This window comes from Colobus angolensis, unplaced genomic scaffold (assembly GCF_000951035.1).
Source record: "Colobus angolensis palliatus isolate OR3802 unplaced genomic scaffold, Cang.pa_1.0 Scaffold113, whole genome shotgun sequence".
In the NCBI taxonomy this organism is placed as follows: Eukaryota; Metazoa; Chordata; class Mammalia; order Primates; family Cercopithecidae; genus Colobus; species Colobus angolensis.
In genome coordinates this window covers 4,538,964-4,558,934 of record NW_012112364.1, presented here as the reverse complement: position 1 = coordinate 4,558,934, position 19,971 = coordinate 4,538,964, and the positions used below count along the sequence as shown (strand labels likewise).

At 37.6% G+C, this 19,971-nt stretch overlaps 1 protein-coding gene across 1 annotated transcript in view; it reads right to left on the bottom strand.

The window, feature by feature from the left end:
* Positions 1 to 1,692: 1,692 nt before the first annotated feature.
* The window catches only part of SACS (sacsin molecular chaperone), a 38,123-nt gene continuing 19,844 nt past the window's right edge, over positions 1,693 to 19,971 (bottom strand). The window contains exon 7 of the mRNA XM_011958853.1: positions 1,693 to 14,564. Coding sequence (XP_011814243.1) covers positions 3,010 to 14,564 — 11,555 coding nt within the window. The 3' untranslated portion in view covers positions 1,693 to 3,009. The remainder of the gene's footprint in view (positions 14,565 to 19,971) is intronic.

The following is a 19,971-nucleotide window of genomic DNA, read 5'->3' as shown; positions in this document are numbered from 1 at the left end:
CCCTGGCTAGGAAAAGGGATTCCCTTCCCCCTTGGGCTTCCCAGGTGAGGCAGTGCCTCGCCCTGCTTCAGCTCTCACTGGTCGGGCTGCAGCAGCTGACCAGCACCGATTGTCCGGCACTCCCCAGTGAGATGACCCCAGTACCTCAGTTGAAAGTGCAGAAATCACGGGTCTTCTGTGTCACTTGCGCCGGGAGTTGGAGACTGGAGCTGTTCCTATTTGGCCATCTTGCTCCGCCCTCGAACTCTTTATTCCTAATGCTTCGTAAGATGTTCATTTAACAGCATAGCCTGCTTCTAACAACTCCCTGATGTTTAAATGGCCAGAATGCATAAACACTTGAAATTGCAAAATAAAAATACAGTGCTTTCCAAGCAGTTAAGAGCAAACTCACGTCAGTGTAATGCTCCTCACACTTCACACATTGGGTGTTTTTACTTATAAATTGGTATTTACCTTTTTCCATTTGGTTGAGTCCTGAGTAAAAACTGCTTTCTTACTGTCACATTCCTATTGTCAAAGTAAATGGTTCCTGGTATTTTGTTCCCTCTTTGTGCGAAATATGCCTTCAAGCCCAGCTGATAAAACACGGAATAACTAAACATTTATAAATCAGCTTGGTTCTCATAGTATATGTCCAAGAATTTGTGCTTAGAAAGTGAGGTAAATAAAAATAGTCAAGTAGAAAGTGTGGAGAACAGAACCTTTTGAATAAAAGGTTTAAATTCTATTTTTTTGAACCTTAGCTATATGGAATAATGTTGAAAGAAATTGTTACGGATAAATGCATTCTCCACAGTAAGGAATTTATCCTTCATTAGAATCAAAGCTTTTAGATGAGCTGTATTCTAAAATGCATTACATAAATCTGTCTTCTTAAACATATAATTTAAATTTTCACTGAAAGCATATGGTCATCATTATAAACATACCAGGGTATATAGACTGATACTGCTATTATACTACGTGATTATAGACTATTGAGTGTTGCTACATTAGGGATCTAAAAATAGCACTCATTTCCTTCCCAATTTATGAACTGAGAAGTACATACAGTCAAAAAGATGAAGATCAAAATCTACTACTATTGTGCTTTAATAATATAGTGGTCTGGGTGTGGTGGCTCACACCTGTAATCCCAGCACTTTGGGAGGCCGGGGCGGGCAGATCACGAACTCAGCAGATTGAGACCATCCTGGCTAACACAGTGAAAGCCCGCCTCTACTAAAAATAGAAAAAATTACCCGGGCTTGGTGGCACACACCTGTTTTCCCAGCTACTCAGGAGGCTGAGGCAGGAGATTAACTTGAACCCGGGAGGTGGAGGTTGCAATGAGCTGAGATTGTGCCACTGCACTCCAGCCTGGGCAATGAAGTGAGACTCCATCTCAAAAAAATAATAAAGATAGCTGGTTTGCAGCAAAATGGACTTCCTAATAACTTCACAGCTGAATAAAGTACAAAAGGTGACATAAACTCAACTAAATCAATGAGGACCTAAACCTAGTATATAATAAGCACTTTATATTCTATTAATCCTAAAAAGGAAATCTATAATTCCAGCATGAAAATATACAGGAAAATATTTTCCTAATATTTCCAATAAACACACACCTAGACACACATCAAAATTCAATATTAAGATGTTAAGTTTGATTTCCAATGAACTATTTCCCAGGAAATACCCGTTACGATGATTTCATATGTACATTTTACTTTATTAAAAGTATGGCACCTTATATAACAGCAGAAATAATTACATGGTTTTGCATCCAGAAGCAATACAGGATGGAGGTGCAAACATTCCTTATTACCAATAAAAGTAAAAAAGGTTTTAACATGTTCTGTAAGCCCTTAATTGCATAAAATATATTTAGCATCATTTACAGCCAGTACACTTATATAAACTAATTATCATTACCTTTCCTTTACATTCTGCGACAGAACTATGTTACAGAAGTATGGTGAGACAAATGTGAATTAAATGTCAGTTCTGACCACGGGGAAATATAAGCTAATCGTTATAAGCTACTAGATAACACAATGATTTTAACAATTGTTAATGTTTTTAAAGTTAAAAAAAACTCCACTAAGTGCCATATTGAAAGAAAAGTTTTTTTTTTTTTTGCACTGCAGCACCTTTAGACAACAAAAGATTGCATCCTGTTCAACCACACTATATAAATGATAACATTTGTGGAAAATATATACACACAAACATAAAGCAAGTGTTCTAACAGTTATATAAATGTTGTCTTGGCAAGCAGTTTCCAGAAACAATACTAACATCTCATCTGGTAATAAGAACTGCCACCATTTTGAGTTTTCCATTGCTATCTTCATGAAACAGGAAGCCTGTAAACAAAAGATGTTAAAAAAATTTAAATAAAGATGTCAAGTGCACTCAGTGCACTCTAAAAAGTACTACCTTCACACTCTTAGTCAAGTAACAGGATTAAAATATTGTACCATTTCTTAAATGCACTGAGTATGACATAAAATTGCAACAAATTCATAATCAGAGCCAGCTGATAAGAAAATAATGCATCCAAGAGGATCCACTTAAAAAAATGACAAACTACAAAGACTTAATTCCCCTTATGTTTAAACCAATGATATGTCCAGTGTTTCATTAGCTCCTTCAAAAATACCATGTTAAAAACATAAAATTAACTTCATCGTAACCAGAGACATACACAGACTCTTATCTAACAAACTGCTAAGCTTTGGTTATAGAAAGTGCAGTTCAATAATGTACCATCCCAATCATTCAAATCCATCCACCTGTTTCGCAGCTCACCACCATCTTCAAAATAACTTTTCTTCTAGATTCAGTTAAGGTTTTCCGTTGGTATTCATGCACATAACAACTCCAGAATTCTCCCAGAAAATCTGCAATGTGCTTCACAATTCCTAGCTAACTGGCAATGAAGCTTAATGAAGTACAGCAATTTATATTTGTGCTACAACACATTCAAGCTCTACCTCTTTTTATTCCCCTTAAATACCTTCACACTTTTTGTTGTATAAAATTTTCAAGTTTTATTATGATACAGGCAGTACATTCCATCACCCTCATAGCAACCTCAGAAGTGAACCTGTCATTTGGGATCTGAGGAAAGGGAAGCAAATCAGGATATCTTGTTTTTAAACTGTCTACACCATAAGCTTCCAATGTGTGAACATCATTTGTCAGTCCTTCAAGTTGCTGACTATATTCCTCTATTTTCTGAGCAAGTGCAGTTGGTTTTACATCTTTATCCGACTTTCCCCTCACAGCATAGTCAGCTGCAACCAAAGCTAACTTGGTAGAAAGGTAACATTTAAAGCACACCCACTCATTGGCATTTTTATGAAGGTCATTCCTGGCAGCTGAGAAGTTTGCTCTGGCTTGTCTTAGCCATCTGCGTGCTTCCACTGGATTGCCAACCGACTTGAAAGTGGGAGGAACAAAGAACCTTTGAGAGTAAGTCTGTCCAGCTGAAGGGGGGCATTTTTCTTTGTTCTGTTGCTGTCTTTCAGATTTATGGCTTGTTGCTTCTTGATTCCATGAAGTATAGAATCTCTGAAATGAGTACTTGTCTGACTGAAATCGGGATGCTGAGGTTGAAAACGTTCGTCTGGAAGCCCTGTCTGCATTTTGATCTAGAAAAGCCTGTTTTTCTAATCTGTTGATTTCATTCTGCAAATGTTTAAAAACTTCATTGGCAATGTCATGGTTCTCTGGATTTTTGTCAGGATGCCATTTCAAATACAACCGCCTAATAATCTTTTTTCGTTCCGATTCTGGAAGCTTCCATGCTTGCTCCACCACAGATGTCACTTCTTTTAAGATTTCTGGTAAAGAATTAACCTTAAGCTTTTTGGGGGACTGATGTTTTGAAGAAGCCTTGTGGCTCTCTCTACCAGAGAAAAGAGGAGGAATGCTTCTCAGGCCAGGGGCAAGGAACTCAGTAGGGCTTGTTGGCGTAGAAGGAGCACTGTCTCTGCTTTGAGAGCTTTCATCAGGTCTTGAAAACTTATACAGATCAAGAGAGCTAACTATTTTATATTCGCTATAACCAATGTCTATCTGATATATCTTTCCTAGAAAGCTAGAATTGTCAGCATCTTCTCTTTCAACTTCTTGTACAATAATTGCATATGTGTATGTTGGCTGGTATGATCCATAGATATCACCACCTTCAGCATCAACAAGGTACCCAACATACTCTCCCGGGTAAAAAACATTCATTGGGTCCATAAGCAGAGTGTAATGAATTTCGGCAGGAATTGGTGTGCCAGGCATTGGAAGTTCCAGTTTTGATGGCTCTGAAGAGTCATATTTCACTCCCAAACTGTCAAGTTTCTCACCGATCCTGTAAATGTCATTGCATCCTAGCATAGCAATTAAATATGAAGTGTCGGAAATCAAATTGTCAGTTGCTGATTTAAGAGTCATTGCCAATGCTAAGAGGAAATTAATGTCTTTACTGTCTGAATGTTGAATGTACAGCAGGATGACTGCATTACCAAATCTCTTCAAAAAAGCAAACGTTTCACTTCTGCTGTGGGGAATAGGATTAAAACCTTTAACTCTTAACGTTGTCTGAAGCTTTTCAAAACAGGACACTTTCAATCCTTCTCTTAGGGCTTTGCAAAGTCTTATGGCTTTTTCTTCATTGGCCAGAAAAGCATTATCATTTTCATGCTTCATAATTCTAATTAGTCCTGTAATGAACTGTTCAGAAGACAAGAGTAACTGCAATCTTCCTTGAAGAGAACACAACGCTCCAAACTGACAAACTTTGGGAGTCTCTTCATCTAACTGTTCTTCAAGTATACTGCTCAATAATCGAGGTCTAAGTTTCTGAGGAAAAAGCATTATCAACTTAGTATGAAATCCATGGTCTTTCCCTAAGTAGCACTGGCTGAGATCAACCAACATTTGCACACCAATATTCCCCTGGATTCTACTTTTATAATGTGGGGCATCATCAAACACTAAGATGCTTGACTTTACCAATCTACCATCCTGGCTCGGGAGGTAAAGTGCAAGGTCTCGTACATTCTCGAGATCATTCCTCACCTTGACTGAATCATTCTGTAGACTCTTGAACAGACCAGAAACTACTCTCTTAACTGTACGCATTTCATTGGGATCTAATTGTTTGCCCTCAGAATTTTTAAATATGCGGCTTAACACTTCAACGTATTGCTTAGTTGAAATAATATCTTCAGTACCTAAGTGTTTGAACAACTGGTGAAATGTGCCAAGTTCTAAAGGTAGCTTGTACAAGTAAGGTTTAAAATCAGATTCATATTCTAGGTTTATGACTACCTCCTCAGGCTTCAGAAGCTTCCAACCATCTTCTACCATCACAAAAGCAACCCCTCGCAACTGAAAACGAAATTCCCTTTTTTCTGCACTGAGGAATTCATATATGCTCCTTAAGACTTTTGCTCTAGTTTTTACCATTTCTTCATCCAAAGTTGTTATGTTGCATATGTTTCTGCAGTTATTGATTACCTTATCAAGAGGAGGATCCAGGTTAACATTAAGCATATTTAAAACTTGTTCAAGCTGTTCTTGTGGACCAAGTTCACTACCTTCTTGTTCTTTAATGCTTAAGGGTGTAGCTTTCTCTGGAAGAATAGGGCAGGATGTCCATAACAGCTGGAGTACATCACATTGCTTGAATTTTGGATTTACCTGTGCTCCATTGAACTTTATAAGAGGAAGTGTTCCATTTACCTCTTGATATTGAGGATGAAATCTAATGAATTCCGCAGGGGCCCGCTCAGGACATAAGAATGGTATTAAAGATAGCTCTTTCAGAAAATTTCCAGATAACAAATCCATTCGTTCTTGGAATATATGATGCAGAAGGATATCAACTGTATTTTGCAATGTTTCTTTGGACCAGTTTTCTGTATTAGCCCTCACACTGATTTCCTTAGCAAATTGTAACAACTGCTGCTGAGAAAGTATGTATTTTAGTCCAATATTTCTTAAGAATTCCACCCAGGATGTCATAAATGTAACATGATTTTTGGGTTTTATAAGTTGTTCCAATTTCTTAAAGAAATCATTAGGAATAAACAATTTTTCAGGAAGCATAACTTCAAAAACTCTCACAGTTCTATCATAGAAATGCTTTGCTTGCTTTAGTCTACTGTTAGCATCATGGATTATCAATAAACTTTCCAGTTTTTCAAAAAGTTGTTCCTTAATCTCTGATAATTCCTCAGCACTTGATAATCTATTCTTAAGGTAGATTAAGTGCTCTAATTTTGCATCATAAGAGAGATTTTCAATTTTTGGTAAGAGGTGCTTCAAATATACCTCAAGATCATCTACAGGTACACAACCAATCACCTCATACAGTTCTTTTAAGTGTATTTTTTCTTCAAGAAACGCAGATGATGATGATTGTGTCCATTTTTCCACTTCAGCTGGAGGGATACTTTTTGTAAGTACATAGCATGTTCCAAATTTTGCAATACTCACATAGCGGCCACTGATGGATTTATAGCACGGAAGTGACTTTAAAATTTTTATATCATCTTGGGACATCAAGTGATTCAAATTGCAGTTGAAATACATCAAAAGTGCTTCAAAATCATTTTCTACTAATTTTTCTGTTCTAAATGTTGAAGTTTGGACCATATAATGTAGAGCCTTCAAGATGCTTGTGGGGCTCTCTATATTTGCCGTGTGACATGACAACAGAGGAACAAATGCACTGTCTTTGGAACAGATTTTGTTCAAAGCAAGCTGAATACAGCCAGCTTTCATTAGAGCATGAAAAACTTTATCACTCTGGGCATTTGGAAAAACTGCAATGTGCATAAGGCTGAGAGGAAGAAGAACATCTCCTTCAGGAACCACAAGCTGGTTGGCTGAAACAGTAAACTTTGTTCCTGGAAGCAATGCCCAGTCTTTTAGAGTATCAACAACAATGTCAAATGTTGGTTTTGTTTCTTCCTGATCTTCTTTCAGGCTTACAGATTCGCTGATAAAATGCCATGCATTCTTAAGCCAAGACTCACTTGCAAAATTGTCCTTCCACTTCGTGCAACTTTTGGTCTTATATTCTCGAGGCAACACAGAGGATAACAAATCAGCAAAGCTGGAAATGTCAAACACTTTTGCAACTTTACAGTTCAATAAAATATTACTATATTTCAAATATAATGTATTCATAAACAAGTCTTTGCGGGATGGAATCAATTCATGATATGTTGTTAGAAACTTGGGTCGTTTTGCATCAAAAGTTTGCAAAACACTGTCCAGTGTAATGAGAAGGGGCAGTCCCTCAACTTCAATCTCATTTTCTTCTGCATCTTTAAAACAATAATCAACTAAAAGTTTTAAACTATGAAAAAGTTTTAGATTGGTCTGCTGCAGACGACAAGGCAGCTTCCCAATATGGCAATTAGTGTCAGGAGAGGAAAATGTCATTAAAAAAGATCTGATATCAGCAGGGGTCACATAACTAACAGGAATATCTGCATCTATAAGACAGTGGTAAAGATTAGCAGTCTCATCACAGTTATAAACCAAGTTGAAACCAATTTCTAAAAGGAGATGTTTCAGCCTATAGACATTCTCTGCTACTGTTTTGCGTGTGGTGATATTATAATCTGCATTTTTAAGGTGTTGTAATTCATCCTGCAGTAAATTGTCAAAAAATGGTCTAGTTTTATTTGAAGTAGACATATTGATCCAAGTAATTATAACTGCAGAGTGCAAGTCAGAGCCATCAATATTTGGAGCCCGCACAACAGGTAAAAGACGTTTCATGTCTTCGTGAATGCAACTGTAAAGTGCTTTCACTAGACAATATAAATCTGGCTGTAGATCAAGACGGTTAACTGGGAAAAATGATAAAAACTTCTTTAACGTGTCCTTTACAACATGAATAGGGGTGTTCTGTAACACTGATAATGTTGGATCAGAACCAGGGAAATACCGTTTTTTTAACTGTATTAGCAATTCAACATATGCAGGAGCTATTAATGCTGTCATTAAACTGTTATTCCAGTCACTTCGAACACCAACTCCATTATCATCACGCCACAGGTTCCTTCTGGCTGAATCCAGTGCAAAGTGGCCATTCACATGAAATGGCAGCCCAGTCTCCAAAGAGAGAGGCAAAAAGCAGAAGGCCCTATGGGGTTTTTTATAGTTGTGAGTAATGCAGGCAGCTACTCCACCACGTGGGAAAAGAGTAATATCTTGGTTCTTGTGAGCTGATATTACACTCTTAGATACTTTCTCCATACTTGAAAAGCCTGATCTATTACAAACTAGCCACGTAGTAAGATTTCCTTCAGAGTCCTCAGTATCCATAGTATAGGTTATCTGTTGAACTGGTATGTCTTTGAGCTGCCTCTTTTTAGTAACACTGTCAATTACAGATGCATGAAATTGTTTCCTTTTCAATCTGTCTCCATCTGTGATTTTGCCCTTTACTGAATACAGCACATTTAGAGCTCCAGTACTTTTATCTATTTCACAAATAGAAATTTTTTCCATGTGATTAAGAAACATTAGAAGTTCTGCCCCATCTGAGCGCAGTTTGTCCAAAAGATTCTGGACCATTCTGTCTGATGCTGGAACGGATGAAATTTCCGAAACTTTTGCCATTTCTGCATTACGAAGAGGAAATCTGAACATTGTGCAATTATCCAGTTTAAAGTGGGTTCCCAGATAAAGATCCAGAACATCTGAGAACTGTGTCCTAAAATCTGCATCCAAATCTCTAAACATGCGTCCAGGACTAATGGATGTGGCCCCTGGTGCGTATCTGGCATGAGGATCAAAAATACACAGGATGTCATTGCCAGAAATAAAAGATGGGCAGTCTGTGATATGATACACAGAATTGAATCCTATTCCATACTGTCCAGTTTTATAAGGATTTCCTTCTTTTGTGCCTTTTCCAAGATTCTGAATTCCTCTAACATCATCTTCTGTAAATGGCTGGTTGTTGTACACACAAAGTGCTGGCCCTTGCAGTGGGGCCCACTTATCATCAAATATTCTATCAACTGGATGCTGTCTAGGATCAAACACAAAACAGATTTCTGTCGCCTTTGCATCATCAGCATTTTGAAGAAGCTCTTTCAACATTTCCTTTTCAGAAGGATATGCATTAAGGATGCTCTTAATTCTGCTGGTCAATTTTTCTTTCTGTCCAAATTCTGTGCCAAGTGTTGTAAAACAGACATTGGATGCATATCTTTCTAAGGCTTTGTGTCGCTTTGGGACTGCTCCTAGTTTTACTGCTACTTCCCTGGGTATGTCAGCGTGACAATATTTTACAGTGGTATCCTTTACTTTTATCCAAGGGCAATCATTGTAGCATAACGATTTAGCCGGGAGAAGCATAAGATTAGTATCCGGCAACAATATCTTGCCATAATTTTTCTCACAAAATTCTTGTTTCTTTTCTCTAATGAGACTCCATATTCCTTCACTGATTATTCGCCGGCAAAGCTGAAAATTCTCTTCTGTTATTTGCTTTGTTCCTCTTTCTTGATCAATAGATTCCAAAACAAGAGCAAAATCTTCAACAGTGAATGACTGCCTCACACCCACACTTTCAAAAAGTTCACGGAAATTATTTTTATATTTATTAGGCAACTGATAAAGGTATGGTGCTGCCTCAAAATTTAAATGAAAAGAAACCTTTTCTGAGTCAACATATGCATTCTCAACCAGAATGAAGCTAAAGGGCTTTAACTTATCAATAATTGATATCTTAGTGATGTCATTTTGCATCAAGGCTTCATGAAGGTATTTGTAGCAAGCATTGGTGATATTCTCCTGGTACAGTGTAATTCCATCATCAACTGATTTTGCAACTTCTTTCAATTGGTTTATAACCAGATCAACTGTTGGCTTCTTGAGTAATCCCAAAAACTCTTTAACAGCCAATGACACTGAACCACAACCTCTAAAGGAATGAGAATTTTCATTCAGAATTGGTTGCAAAAGACAAATTATATCTTGATGTTCAGCTGTATAAAGGTCAGTTGCTGCAAACATGGTTTCAGGTTTAAAACTGTTACCTTTCCAGTCCAAAGAAAAACCTGCTGGTTTTGTCAAAAATGGAAGGAAGGGGATTGTTTGATATTTTGCAGCAAAATCCTTTGCTCTAGGATCCCTTATTTTTAGTTTCTCATCAATAAGACTCAGTAAGATACTACTTCTTAGGCATGCAGCAACATGATCACTTTTATTAATTTCAGCTACTGACTCTGCACGTTCTAGCATGTCATCCCATAAAATATCATCTTTTGCCATACCTAACTGAACTAGTTTAATCAAAATAATAGGATTGAGATAATCCTGAGTAGAACCATAAGGGAATCTTCCATCTTTAATGTCAAATAACTTTGCAACTCGTCCTTCAGGGTGGATCAATCTTGATGGCAAAACCAAAGGATGCCCCTCCAAGGAACAAGGAATACATGGAGTAACACGAAGAATTCCCGAGAACTCATCAACTTTTTCATTTAGAACAAAAATCATTAAAGGATCTCTAAGTTCTGCTTCAATTTCTTGAATATTTGGAAAAAACACTTCAGAAAAAAACTGTTTCTCTGAAAATGTGTTTTCAAGTAGTATCTGTTTGCAGCCAGCTTCTTCAAATCCTAATTTTACTGAAGAAGGAAGTTCAACAGCACAAAGGTTTTTGGACCCAGTCTTCTTGAGGTATTTCAAAAATATCTTGAAGGCTGCTGAACCGACATCTCTTCTTTTAAGTATACAGTCATCTAGAAATCTTACATTCTTCATGGAAACCCAAGTAGATCCATCAGAGAAGACTTTGGTCAATTCTTTCCCTTTTCCATGAGCTATATCTTCATAAAATCCTTGGCAAATTACAGAAAAATCATCATGAACTAAATCAGGATCGGGCCACACTGCATAGTAAGTATAATCCACTAGCTCCCCACTAGTGGCCAGGTCCCGTAAGACACTCAGTGCCTGTAAGTAAGCTTTCACAATAACATGTCTCATGAACGTGGTATTCCATCGTCCTTTTGTATCTGTTTTCCAGATTTCTTTCCTATTTGATGTAACAGCAAAGCACCCATTGATGTGAACTGGCAAGCCTGTTTTTATTCGTAAAGGTAAATAGCAAAACACCTCTCCAATGTGTGGTTTCACAGTCCACTTCTGGTCCTGGATTTCTGACAGCAGAACTCCTACTGCCCCACATGGAACCAGTCCTAGTCTTCTTCCACTCTCACTCAGGGAAAACTTCAGAGCCTCTCCTGTGTCCATGCAAGTACACAGAAGCCACGTGGTACACTCTACTGTTTTTTGTGACAACTCATCTGATGGCTTTTTTGATTGGCCAGACTTAGCCATTTCAAAGAGAGCAGCTGGGTCATCATCTGGACCTCTAAAAAGTGGCGACTGTAAATCAGCAATCCTTCTGAAGACATGGTGAAATTCTTCCACTGTGATCTGAAGAATGCAAGATGACTTTGGTTCATCACTGGGAAGCTTTTTATTACTGCTGCTGCAAGTCTTCATGAGCTTAGCAGCCTCTTTTAAAACACTTAAGACAGGTGTGTTCAATGCTTTGGAAGAGCAGGATTTTTTTTTAATTATTACTGTATCTTGTGCTAAGCTAGGGTTGGTTTCCTCAATTTTCAAGTACTTCAAATACATTGACTTTACGCTCTGAGTGAAAATGATAAGCCTGTGTCCACAGAGACTAAATTCATCCACAAGAGAATAAATATCTGCTGTATTATAGCAAGTACTACTAACTTCACTCACTTTTGCTTCCTGTTGAGTTCTAAAGGACAGTCGGAAAAGAGTTCCATTATAGCTGTAAGGTGCTTCTACAGTCAAAGGTAACTGACAGCCAAATACATCTATAAATGGTTTGAACTGATTAGGAAATTTTCTAAGTCTTTTCTGTTGTTTACTCCAATTAATTTTGATCCCAGGATTGGATTTGTCTTTAATGTGTTTACTGATATGGTTTATGTTTGGATCGAACATTATCATGAATTCCCGACTCATAATGATGGGAATGTCAGTGATATGGTACACAGAATTAAATCCAAGACCAAATTTTCCAACTTTGTCAACTTCTGCCCTTTTTAAAGATTCTCCTAACCTAGTTATGTTCACAAAATCTGAATCTGAGAATTGAGAATTGTTGAATGACCACAAAGCAGGTCCATGACAAGCTGCCATCCCTGGGTCTAGGAGATTCTCTCTTATGTCCATATTTCTTCTCATATCAATCAAGAAACTGCATTCTGTTGCATTTGCATCATCAGCATTTTGAAGTAGTTCTTTAAAAATATCTGACACTGAAGGGTATTCTTCCAGAATATTTTTAATTCTTACAGTAAGTGGTTCTCTTTGTCCTGACTGCTCAAATCCCATGTTTTCAGGATTTATCAGTCTTGTACTAAGGCATGGAACTTTGAGCCATTCTGCAGTTTTCATGGGTATGTCCTCATGCACCAAAATGATTGGTTCCACAGAATCTTCAAGTAAGTCATTAAGGTCATCAACTTTAATGTCACAGTAACAGCATTCGTGAATTGGCTTCATGATGAGTTTAGAAGGATTTCTGCTATGATGTATAGGAACTGGTGTGTTGGGGCTTGCTGGAATCTGATTGCTATATAGCCATCTGATAATATTCAACATAAGGTGAAGATTTTGTTTGCTTTCTTGTTCACTGAGATCTTGGTCACTTTTGAGATATATCTTCTGAATAACCATGGAAATATGATCTGATGTCAACTCCTCTATTGAACCACAGACCTTAAATAGTTGGTGGAATTTCGCCATGGTTTTAGGTACATTATGCAAATAAGGCTGAAGGTCAAGATCATGGATTGGCTTAATCACAGCTTGGGCAAGTGGACAAAACTTCTTGCCAGTCCAAACCCAGGGAAATTTTAAGGCTCTAAAAGAATCTTTCCCTTCATTTAGATGATCATGCATGAATCCATAAATTTCAAGCAAAATATGCTGGAATTGATAGTAGTCTTCATCACTAAAGGTTTTTGAAGTATACCAGTCAACAACAATTTTAAAGTGTTTTAAGACAGCACTAATGCTAGGTTTTGTGAAGATCCCTAATGCTTTTTCCAGGTTTACATGGATACTTTCAACAAGAGGAAGTGAGGAGCCAATGAGAATTGCATGGCCTACATCACACATATCTGGTGGTGCACAGAGATTACAGAGATCTCCTTTCCAGACTAAAGAGCCTGGATAATTTGGAGGCCTTTCCTTGCAGGCTGGAACCCATTTTATTTTCTTCAATGTCATCTTTCCTTCAGATGATTGTAACAGTGTGTGATTCTTATTTAAAACCAGTAAGAGGGTTTTGGCTTTCTTCAGAAGAACATCCTGATCTGGACAAGCACTGCCCTGTAAGGCTTCAATTGTTTTTGCCACTTGCACAACATCTTTCTCTTTGAGACTGGCTTCGTTTTTTAAACCAATCTGTCTTAAGGAGTGAAGAATATCTGGTGAGGTAAAAACTGTGGGTGGGAAATAGGTTCCTTCTTCATTACAAAAGAGATCCTTTAGTACTTCTATATCCGGGTCAAAGAGTTCGCCAGCTGATACCACCTGTTCCTGTGGTATCTGGATGAATTTTAATGGTGTTAACCACTCAAGCACATTTGGATTCTCATTTTTAAGAGAAGACAGATTCTCAAGGACCCATAACATAAGCTGTGTTACCTCTTCATGGGAATAAAATGCATTTTCAATATCTTTTAAAACAAGCTTTAAGCAGCTAGTGGTCTTTAACTGTTCTATTTTCAACATGTTTGCCAGACGAATAGTAGCTTCATCACTACTGTCTATTACTGAAATAGAAAGTCGCAGATCTGCTGGCAGCTTGGCAGTATGGTGTAACACTTTACAACCTTTCAATTTTGTATAAGCAGAAATTCCCTGACCAGAAGAATGGTTAATGCGCTTGAATATTGCCAATTCTTGAATAATTCTTTTCTCTTTCTCACTGCTATCAGTTAAACTAGCCAAGAACTTCCTCAGGGCATCTTTGTGTGTTGGAAGTAGCGAAGTTATTTGATTACACAGTTTCTGCAATGGCATCTTCTCCATTATCTGCAAAACAGCACTTGGTAATGGTGAATGAATATATTTTTTAATAAGCGGATGTTGTATACATGCATCTAATTTCTTAAGGACAAATCCTCCAAGTTTTTGTACAATGTCTGCTAAAAATTCTGGAAGCTGTGCTTCAGATTCATCATCTAAAATGACTAATGATGGAATCCTGAGTCTAATGAGTTCCACACATGCCTGACCTTCCTCCAGTATAGTTCTGGGGATAAGTGGCATCTCATCAAATAAAGTCAAATCCTCTGAAAAATGTATATAAAGATTTTTCCAAACCATTTTAAGCCATGAAACAGATGGGTGATTTCTGTTTTCATCAAATGGATACCATTGAACGATCAATTCTCTGCCAGGCCAGAATGTATTCATTACTTCCTTGATAAGACGTGCAAATCGTTCTGGATTTAGAAGCTGCAGCTGAGTACATGGTCTTCCTGTAAATCATACACAGAAATGTCATAAATACATATAATTCTACTACAGTAGCTTTCTATTCTCACAAATAAGACAGTAGTGGAAAGTTTGTTTTGTTGTTTTATTTTTTAAGACAGAGTCTCGCTCTATCACCCAGGCTGGAGTGCAGTGGCGCAATCTCCGCTTACTGCAAGCTCCACCTCCCGGGTTCATACCATTCTCCTGCCTCAGCTTCCCAAGTAGCTGGGACTACAGGGGCCTGCCACCACACTTGGCTAATTTTTTTTGTATTTTTAGTACAGACAGGGTGTCACCGTGTTAGCCAGGATGGTCTCAATCTCCTGACTTCATGACCCACCTGCCTTGGCCTCCCAAAGTGCTGGGATTACAGGCATGAGCCACCGTGCCTGGCCAGTACTGGAAAGTTTTCTAAGAGCTGGAAGTACATGTAAAAATTCGGCAAAACTGGGCTAAAATAATTTTTAAATAATAATAGTGATAGAAAATCTATATATAAATCCATATTTACAATAACCTGTGAGAAATTATTCTGCCTGGAAAATGCTTATTTTAAATAAATATACAAAATGCATTTAAATATGTTTTTTAAAGTACCCTATAATGTTCTGCAAATGAAATCAATATGGAAAACAATGTTTAGCACTTATTTGCCCACAAATAAAAACACCAAAGAAAAATGCAAATAAAATTTATGTAAGAATCTTTTTTATGTAAAGGTAAAAATTGATACACGACCCCAATAAAGGCTGACTATGCCTTATCTGAATGCTTGTGACCAGAAGTGTTTCGGATTTTTTTTGGACTTCGGAATATTTACATTGTACTTACCAGCTAAGCATTCCAAATCCAAAAATCTGAAATCCAAAATGCTCCAATGAGCATTTCTTTTGAGTGTCATGTAGATACTTGTTGCAGATTTTGAAACATTTGGGGTTTCAGATTTTTGGGTTTGGGACACCCAACCTGTATGAAGGATGTTTTGTATTAACTTCAAGTTTCCAGGAGCCACACAGCTGTATGACCTACAGAGGAGGGCATGAAGTCAGCACACAGAGGCTGGAGTCTCAGTTGCAGCTGACCAGCGCTTTCTGCAGCTGAGGCAGCAATGAGACTTACATGGTTTCCTTTCAACAACTAAACAGATGTCTAATTTCAGTGCCATTTCATTTTTCTGGGACTTGAATTCTCTCATTTGGAAAAATAATGGGGATGAGATTCTAGATCTAAAGACTGCTCTATATTTATGCCCAAACACAGAACATATTTACAACTTTTCCAAAGTACCCTGTATCTAGCTACTTATTATTAAAGCATGCTGTTCAGAGCCCTGAGATTTTTGCAGAAATACTTTGGAGGCAAAAAAGTGGGGCTGTGCTGTGAAGGCAGCAGAGCAGCTCCGCTTTTGGATGTCTGATAAACTAGAACACTAGGAAGATATTTGCTTGGGTTGAGGGGGGCAGTTTTTACTGGTTTTAACCACTGGCCTTAGAAATGAACATTTTCTTTCTAAGTGAATTTAGCATTTCAGAGTATAACATTTATAATATCAGTAGGAACAAAATGAAAAAAAAAAAACACCATACATCTATAGGTATATTTTTCCCAGAGAAATAAACATCTCAAATTCGATCTGGTATAGATACTAACATGCAATATTCTCCCTACGTATATATCACTTCTAGAAAGGCACAGTGGCTTACATCTGTAATCCCACCACTTTGGGATGCCAAGGCAGGTGGATCACGAGGTCAGCAGTTCAAGACCAGCCTGGCCAAGATGATGAAACCCCATCTCTACTAAAAATAAAAAAATTAGCCGGGCATGGTGGCGGGCTCCTGTAGTGCCCAGCTACTCAGGAGGCTGAGGCAGAGAACTGCTTGAACTCAGGAGGCGGAGGTTGCAGTGAGCCGAGATTACGCCACTGCACTCCAGCCTGGGCGACAGAGTGAGGGCCCATCTCAAAAAAAAAACAAAAAAAAGCAAGTTTGGAAAATATTATAAGAGGAATCCCACCTCAGGCTCTGGAAACTTTTACATATTGTTACTTTTTTGTCCAAGAAAGCATACCCTTATTTCAGAGGCTTACGTATAAAAAAGATGACTTTATCTTCTACCAAGAAATTGCCTTTCATGTAACAACAAGATATTTAAAAATTACTGCCATAGAAATTTAAGCAAGGGCACACTTTTGCAACTTTAGGAAGGTGTCAACACCCAAATTCAGAATATTTTTCAGTTTTTACATTGTGTGATTTACAATAATTCAAGCACTAATATTTAAGAAATTACAAAATCTTGTCAGCAGCTTGACTAGTATAGCCTGTTTGATCTGTAAGTCCTATTAAAATATGATTTTCCAACATTTTCCTTTTAAAAATGCTCACTGAATCAGATTTAACTATAATGGAATATCCAAATCATAAGGCAAGGATATAATACTAGAGATACAAAAAAAGAGTTAGAAATTTAAAATTCAGAACACTCAGAAAATAAAAAATTAAATATGCACCACTTTGTGCTCTATGTTAATAATTGCCACGACATGCATTCCATAGATAATCTTACCCAATATCCTTTCATGAAATTTGGCAATTTATAAAACATATACCTACCTTCAGGAAAATGATCTCATTTAATGTATAAATTAAATGCCAACAAAACACACACGCACGCACCACATATAGCATGCAACTAACACATCGGTCATGCTCAACTGAAAAAAACATGAAAGAAAATAAAGGAGAGAGAAAATGTAATAAGACACCAGTATGTGTACATTAAGTCAGTTCAATCTGAAGTCCTGAATTCTATCCATTGTATTTAAGACATTCAGCTTTTTAGTTATAAATGTTAACACAGAAACAAGTCTCCATGTCCTGGGTTAGAAAGTCATAGAAATTGTAAAGCACCTCCAACAGGATCTGCAAAATAATTTTTGTAGCAGTTTAATAAATGAAATGGTTTTTGTAACCTTAAAAATTATCAGTACTGTCTACAGAGGTTAGCTACAGTACTGAAATTATTCCAAGAGGCAGAAAGGTTTAAACAATGACCACATTTAACTTAGAAGGAACTCTTCCAAGAGTAGCTTTTGCTTCACTATTATCAGTTCAATCCCTCAGTGGTTCAAAATAATAACATCAACATAATGAATCAGTACTCAAAGACTGCACTGCTTTTTATTGTTTATGTTTATGTTCAGTGCTAACCTTGAGATGAATTTCAGCACAGACGGAAATTTTTTTTTTTTTTCACAGACGGAAATATTATATATAGTCTACTTAAAAATTTACTTAACCAAGAAATCTCAGTCCTGAATGCTTTAATTAACTGAGAGTTTACTACATTCAACCAGACTCCTTCAGTCTCCAGCTGGCTACAATAACAATCCATCCAAAGCTCTAAGCACAGTGACAGTTTTTGATACTTTTCTCCTGTACAGAAAGTGGCAATGACAGCCTGGGTAGCTGATGAGTTCTAACAATGCCCCGCTGAGCACAGAGATGCAAATCTCTTTGTAAATGTCCAGTCGAGGTTCAATTAAATGGTGTACTGTAGATCAGTCAATCTTTAAATAAATGAAGAGAGAATAGAAAAAAAGAAATGAAACAACCAAACTAAAAAAGGAAGGAAAGAAAGGGCAGCCTTCCTGCCAGCTCAGACTCCCTCCATCTCCAGCCTAGCAGTGGCACTGCAGACCCCAGGGCCCAGCAGAAAAGTCCAGCAAGCCAGGGTGGTTCAACATTAGCCCCAGTGACCACATTTCTTCCTCAAAAATCACCACTGACACTCTGTCACCGACTTCTTAGCTTTCGTCTTAGAGAATCGCTGATGTAACCAGACAGTACCAGGGCAAATGTGAATTATGCAGGCCACTTATATCAAGATTTTGTTTTCCTCTTTGATTTGATGCCACCTTAAAACATGTAAGATACATTGACAAAGCTTTAAGAAAAATTCAGTAATAAGAACTGTGAACGATAAACCATTTTTAATACAAGCTAGGAACTCAAAAATATTTATACGAATTATCACTATAATAATGACTTGGTTTCTAAACTATTTTTAGTGTATCACCTGCTTCAAATAATAATATTTATCATAAAAATGATTTCTGTAAGCAAATCTTATATCCTATAAATTTCCAAATGAAACATGAAGTTGGGGAAAATAATACCACTAGTTGAGTCAAAAAATTTGTATTTATTAAAAAAAAAAAAAGGCAGTCAGTAAAATGACATGAGACAGTCAGCAAAATGACACACGAGGCACTGTAAGAACAATCGGCCAACTGTCCCCAGTGAGACCTAGGCTGGCCACCTTCCCTTCCTCAGCACACCCAGGACAGGGGGTCCCTGCTGTCACCAACCACAGCACACTGAGCCAGACTCCAAAACAGAAAGGCTGTGGTCTCCTGACTTCACAGTCACAGGTCCCAGAATCTACGTCCCTCTCTGTTTTTTTGTTTGCTTGTTTTTGTTTTTTGTTTTTTGAGACACAGTCTCGCTCCGTCGCCCAGGCTAGAGTGCAGTGGCGCGATCTCAGTTCACTGCAACCTCTGCCGCCCCGGTTCAAGCAATTTTCTGCCTTAGCCTCCCAAGTAGCTGGGATTAAAGGCGCCTGCCACCATGCCTGGCTAATTTTTTGTATTTTTAGTAGAGACGAGGTTTTACCATCTTCGCCAAGCTGGTCTTGAACTCCTGACCTCGTGACCCACCCGCCTCTGCCTCCCAAAATGCTGGGATTACAACAGGCATGAGCCACCGAGCCTGGCCCCCTCTATGCTTTTTAATCGGAATATTTGTGTGCATCATATAATAGAGATGCATTCACTATCACACTTCCCATTAAATACCACAGCTTAAAATACAGATTCCCACACCATTCTTTGATTAGAGACTAAATGTTCTATGAAGTGAATGTTTCCAAGTCATTTGAATATGGTTTTACTGTGGTATTTGTAATAACAAAAATCTGTATTAGTACGGTTTCCTCTCTCCTTTAATATTATAGTTATTACCACCAGAAAAAAAAAATTGTTGACGTAAGTTCTAGCTACTTACGTAAATGCAAAAACAGAATTCAAAGAACCAAATGAACAAAAACATCAGGCTTCAAATGAACACGACATTCAGTTATCCTACCTGAATATCCCCAGAGAAGTTGTTGTGCTAGAATACAATTAAATCCATTCTTAGAAGAAGTCAGAATTGTCACAATTTTCACATAATGGCTACAGAAATTATTCTGTATCTTAAGATAATGCTGTCTGTAGAATCTCTACACATCCTTATGTAAAAGAAAAGCCAGAAACAAAACTCCAAACATAGCAGAATACACGTCTAAGATTTAAAGCTATATTTCAGTGCAAACTAAATCAAAGTACGTAAGAGTCAGGAGTGTGGG